Source organism: Catharus ustulatus, chromosome 3, assembly GCF_009819885.2.
Source record: "Catharus ustulatus isolate bCatUst1 chromosome 3, bCatUst1.pri.v2, whole genome shotgun sequence".
In the NCBI taxonomy this organism is placed as follows: Eukaryota; Metazoa; Chordata; class Aves; order Passeriformes; family Turdidae; genus Catharus; species Catharus ustulatus.
Window position 1 is genome coordinate 1,028,644 of NC_046223.1, and position 6,000 is coordinate 1,034,643.

Below are 6,000 nucleotides of genomic sequence, written 5' to 3' on the forward strand. Positions count from 1 at the left end.
AATTCACACTGATGGTCAGCTGCTTTTATTTTCCCATCTCTCCACCTATAAAATGGGTACTAATCCATTCCTACCTTCTAATTTCCTTGGCCTCCTGTGTCTCCATGGAGTGCGAGAAAGAACTTACTGGCCTGTGTCATTGTCCAGGCAAAGTTTATACACAGCCACGTTGTGCAGGGAGACAGATTAACTGCAGAATGCCTCGGTGCTGGGGGCTCTGGCTGAACGTGTTCTCCACTGTTCCTAGGTGGCAGAAACTGCAGAAACCAACGAAATGGTCAATGGAGCTGCAGAGCAGAGGACGAGTTCCAAAGAGTCCAGTCCCGTTCCTTCCCCGACGTCAGACCGCAAAGCCAAGAGCGGCGTTCAGGCTCAGACTGCTGCTACCCTCCCGGCCAAAACGCAGGAGATCCCCTCGGCCCAGATGGAGGGCTTCTTACACCGCAAGCACGAGTGGGAGACACACAGCAAGAAAGCCTCCAGCAGGTACAGCGCTCCCTGTGTGCCACAGGCAGGCTCTGCCCGAGGTGCCACACAGCCACCTGCTCCCAGAGACCTCCCAGGCTGCTGTGGCTGCAGGGCTGGGGCAGCGTGTGGGGTAATGCAGCCTGAAGGTATTTGGTACAAAAGGCAGTCTTGGCCACATTTATCAGAGAGGTACCACTTTCCCACTGCACATGATGGATTTGTGGCAGTAGTGGGATTTGATTCCAGATCCCTCAAGTTGTATGTTACTACAAGAAAAGAAAACCACGTAGGTGTGAGACTAGAAATGTTCATATTCTTCTGACATTTTCTATTTGCACATTACCACTTTCCACCTACTCTGTAATCTGTTCAGCATGAACAGGGGATGATTGGTGCACCATAGTCAGTTCCATTCCCAAGGAATGTCCTGCAGGTCTCAAACAGGCAGCACTTTGAGATTTGTCTGCACTGAAAAGGCAGACTGGGGTCCTTCATGACCCGAGAGAGTTCTCAAAAACAGATTTATGACTTGGCTGACAAGGGAAATGTTCACAGCAAGTGCTGAACTGCAGCAACATCTGTGGGATTTGGTGGGAGCCAAAGCACTTGGCAGAGCTGAGATCTCAAGTGAGTACAGCAGTACCAGGATTTTTGTGCCACTGGAGTTGTTCACACCGGACAGCACCTTTGAGGCATTGACAGCCACCAGTACTAGTGTCTGGGTATTCTTATTTCCAGTGATTGTTAACTTTTCACAGTTCTGTTAGAGAATGAGGTGGAGATGCCACTAAGAGTGTTTGTGTCAATCAAGGATTTCCCACACAGTCCATTCCATTCCATTCATCAGTGTGCAGCACAGTGAGAATTCCTTCTCCAGCAGAGCACTGCCATTAAAAGGTCAATCATTTTCTGTCTCAGGAATGCAAAGTACACAGTCTGACAAACAGTCCTCCCACTGTGAGGCCAGGCTGATGTGCTGTCACAGGGAGCTCTGGGAATCTCTGTTCCCTTTGGCTTTTGTCTTCAAGCTGTGCTTCCATGAAAGAATTCCCTGTCTGCAGTTCATGGGACTGCATAAGCTGTATTCACATCCTCACACCAAACCAATCTCCATTACTTACAGAAGGAATTACATTTGGTTTCTCCAGTTGTGCAGGTGAGGCCAATGGATTTATAACTGCTCTTGTTTCCCATGTCTCAAAGGTCATGGCACAATGTGTACTGTGTCATCAACAACCAAGAGATGGGCTTCTACAAGGACTCAAAAGCTGCTGCTTCTGGCATCCCTTACCACAACGAGATCCCCGTCAGCTTGAAGGACGCCGTGTGCGAAGTAGCAGTTGATTACAAAAAGAAGAAGCATGTGTTCAAGCTCAGGTAAGCCTGGGCCAGGGTTCTGCCCCTGGGGAAAGCCATGGTGGGTGTACTCACTGGGAAACCCAGCCCAGGAACTGACCAGGAGTGTTAACTGCAGCTCTTGCTTTTCCCTGAGTTGGCAACACTGAGTTTGGTCTGTTCATCAGAGCGAGCACAGTGTTACAATAATCAGAGCATTTTCAGCTGGGACAAGGTCTGTGTGCCTGCAGTTAGGGGCCTGCATTTCACAGTGGAGAGCAGTGATTGTGGTTCTGCTCTTTTCCAAATCAAGCCTCTTGTTTCATTTTTTCAGTACAAATTTAGGAGACTGCTGAAGACATCTCACATTTTCAGGTCTGAAATATATAGTTACATTTCACTCAAATAGGTGAAAGACCTGTTGCTCAAAGGTTGAAGAAAAGGCTTTTCCTTGGGAAACTCTGGTTTACTGAACAATCTTCTAGTGCCAACAGTTAAAAAATATTTATCATTACACAGCTGTCAAAGAAGACTTACTTTACAAACTGATTGGGTCATGTATTCCAAGACAGGTGTTTGGGGTTGGTTTTTTGGCAGAGCAGGAGTGGTGATGGTGTAATTTTATATTGGTACAGGAATCCTCTAAAGACCATAGAATCCCTGTCTGGGGAAAATTTGCTTTATAGAAAATATATGTGGAAATATATAGCAAATATTTAGGGAAATGTATCTTTCTTGAAGACAGGCCTGCAGCTATGTGATTCATCCTCTAGACTATTTTAAACCTCTCTGAATTGCTAATGGAATATATACGCTGTTCCAAATGCAAAGTTAGGCAGAAAAACCAACTGCCCTTTTTCCCAGTGCTCCGTCACCTGCACCAGGCCTCTCAGTTACTTGCATGTAGATATTTCCTTTACTCAAGCACTGTTATTTTACTGTTTAATCCTGAATTTCCTTCCATAAAGAGTTGTTAAAATGCTTGCTTTTTGTTGGGGAAGATGGGGAAGCCCACAGAAGCACTCCTGCTGCCCCTGCCTCCTGCTTCTTGTGGTGATAGTCAGTTGTTTTTATTTCTTTGTATCATCACATCCATTGTTTAATGAATCCCAGTAAAAGCACCCGAGTAAAATCAGCGCAGGAATCAAACAGAAGGGACACTCTGGCCTTCACTGTGAGGAGAGGCAGCTGCTGGTCACTAATACTCAGAGTAGGACCTCAAGCCAGCACCACCACAGCTACAAGAGCAGAGCAGCTGCAGAATTCTGCGGGGTTTTCACAGGAGCCATGAAAACTCCGGGTGCTGCCTGTGACTTTTTTCTTTTGAAAGTATTGGGTAAACTTTGATATGTGTTTTGCAAAGGAGAAAAGATGTACCTGAAAGAGCAAATACTGAGCCAGCAGCCATGTAGGAACAGGAGCACCACCCTGAGCATGTCCAGAGCCCGGAGCTACCACGTGTGTTGGGGGCATTTGGCACCTGGGCACTGTCCTGTGCAGTCCTGTGTGCCTCAGCCTGCTCATGTGCTGGAGCCAAACGAGCAGGAGTTGAAGTGTGACCACCCCTGAGCTAAATTTGTGCTGGTGTTTCCTTTCCAGATTGACCGATGGCAACGAATACCTCTTCCAAGCCAAAGACGATGTAAGTGTGGTTTTCTTACAGTTCCTTACTGTGCTGCCTGTGCTGCTGTGCCATGGGGAGAAGCAGCTGCTGAGAGCTGGTGTGCACTCTGTGTGTGGGTGATGCGTAGGCCAGGGCTGCTCAGCCTCAGCAGGGGGCTGTGGAGGTGCACAGCCAGAGGGGATGAGGTGGGGCTGCTTTTCCTCGCGTTTGCACCCGTGTCCGTTCCCTCCCCGCACCGCCGCGGGAGACAGAGGGGTGTGCTGCTTGTAACAGTTTTGTGATTTGGGGCTTCTTGAAGGAGGAGATGAACACGTGGATTCAGGCCATCACATCAGCGATCTCTTCAGACAAAATCGAAGTGTCCCCGACCACCCAGAGCACTCCAGCCTCCAGCCGTGCCCAGACCCTGCCCGCCAGCGTCACAATAACCAGCGAGTCCAGCCCTGGCAAGCGGGAGAAAGACAAAGAGAAAGACAAAGAGAAAAGATTCAGCCTTTTTGGTAAAAAGAAGTGAATTCCATCTCCACACACTGCACTTCTCTGACCGTTCCAGTGGAATTCCAGCATGCGAGCTCAGAACCAATACGTTACTCTCTGTGCCTCATGTTCCTCAATGTGATTGACATTTTTTTATTTATAGAGCGTTTTAAAATAAAAAAAGCCAACAAAAAAAAAAAGAATCTAAAGTTACAAACGTATGAGGTGCATTGGGCAGCTTCTGTAGGAGAGGGAGGACCAGGTTTTGGGGGTTTGTTTTTGTTTGTTTTTGTTGTTTTTTTCTTTTTTTTTTTTTTTAATGAAGTTAATGTAGATTAGATCTTAATATTTAAACTGTTCCTCAATTTTGTGAGGCTGTCTTGGAAAATAACCCACTCCTAGTGCTATTGGTATGCAAGGCAGCGGTGCTTTCGAATCTCCTGTGCACACGAGAAACCAATGTACAAATTCTCCAAGGCATTGACTTCCAGTGAAGGTTGTTATGCTGAGTCCTGGCTAGCAGAGGCTTCCCTTGCCATTCTAACAGGAATTAAGACAGTAGTGTGTTCTCTTTGCTGTAACAGAGTGCAGGTATGCGTTGACTCACAGCCCAACGTTGGTTTGACACCACCCCAGGCGTCCCCACACCGAGTACGACAGATGAGAATGTTGGTGTTCAAGATGGATTGACAGGCTGGTACAGTTTTAAAATAAGCTGTAATTTCAAATTTCTCTTTTTTTTTTTTTTAAATTTTTTTTTTTTGCCGAAATACATTATATTGTATGTTTCAGATAATTCTAGTACAAAGTATAATAAGACTAGATGTATAATAAACCCTTTAAAATCATCAATAAGTGTAAAAGTGGAACTGAAGCATTTACTGGAAAAGTAATGTTACTCAAATGGTTACTTGCTTGTCAGCTGCAGCACTGTGTGTTATAATTTTGCTACATTACCTTGCTCTTTGATACATAGTGTGCATTTCTGTCACTGTAACTATTGTAATGAAAAATTTTCATCTTACTGCACAATCAAAAATTACATTTAATAGGAATGAACTTTCAATGACTGGGCCTGTAGTCAAGAGTAGTACTGGAACTGGCTTTCAGTTGTATCGAACTGTACCTCTAGACTTTTACCCTATCTGTTAAATATATGCGATGTCATTAAATGCTTTTAAAACTAAATATGCTGGGTAAGTTTCTTATTTCATTTCTGACAATGTTAAAATCATAATTTTGAAAGAGGATCAAAAATAAAGTTATTTTAAAATGTCATCTCTCCTGTGCACTGAAACTGATGTCTTCAAATGTAATTCCATTCTTTTGTGCAAAAGTTCGTTCTGGAATAGTTGTTTTCTCTCTTTCCACTTTTCTTTCCCTTCACTTCCCACCTGCCCTCCCTTTTACCCTGCCTCCCAAATTAAGTGCCAAAAATAAAGAGAAAAGGAATTAAATTAATATTTTGAAAGATATTCTGATACAGATACTTTTTGTGGGAAGTGAAACCAGCAGAGTGGATGGGAGTAAGCACATCAGAGGCTGGGGCAGTGGAGCTCCCTGAACATTTACCCAATGGAGGCAAAGCTCCATGTTCCAGGTGGCAGCAAAAGGACATCATTTTGAGTAAGCACCACCCTCCAACTTTCTACCCACCTTTTGCTCAAGTGCTTATGTCCTTTCCTCACTTTGGATGCCACCTATGGAACCGTCTAATAGGTGTAGCTCTAAGAAGCTCCAACGTGTTTTAAAGTCAATGAAATGTAAGGAATTTAATGTACTGAGATTGTTAAAATCCGCTCAAATATTAATTTAGTAGAAAGCAGATAAACTGCAAACTCACGTGTTTCCATGTTTCCTGAACATGTGACCAATACAGTGTCTTAAATTATTTTCATGGAGTGTACAGTGTTCTCTGGGTTCTTCTTGTTTTCCAAAGTTTTTGGTTATTAAACAATGGAGTATTCATGTACACAAGTTTTTACTCTGTAATGTTATATTGTTCAGTCTGATTATTGGTAAAATGTAGGCTAACACTGCTAAGTATTGTAAATGTAAAGTGTGGTGCACTAGGAAAAGCTGAAGTTTAGCCTTAT

General features: G+C 44.2%; 1 protein-coding gene across 3 annotated transcripts in view; it reads left to right on the forward strand.

The window, feature by feature from the left end:
- Nucleotides 1-5,092, forward strand: part of SPTBN1 (spectrin beta, non-erythrocytic 1) — a 111,117-nt gene extending 106,025 nt beyond the window's left edge. For all 3 annotated transcript variants that reach the window (XM_033056310.2, XM_033056309.2, XM_033056308.2), the window contains exons 33-36: nt 248-486; nt 1,672-1,845; nt 3,403-3,445; nt 3,726-5,092. In XM_033056310.2, coding sequence (XP_032912201.1) covers nt 248-486; nt 1,672-1,845; nt 3,403-3,445; nt 3,726-3,941 — 672 coding nt within the window. In that variant the 3' untranslated portion in view covers nt 3,942-5,092. The remainder of the gene's footprint in view (nt 1-247; nt 487-1,671; nt 1,846-3,402; nt 3,446-3,725) is intronic.
- The last annotated feature ends 908 nt before the right edge of the window (nt 5,093-6,000 follow it).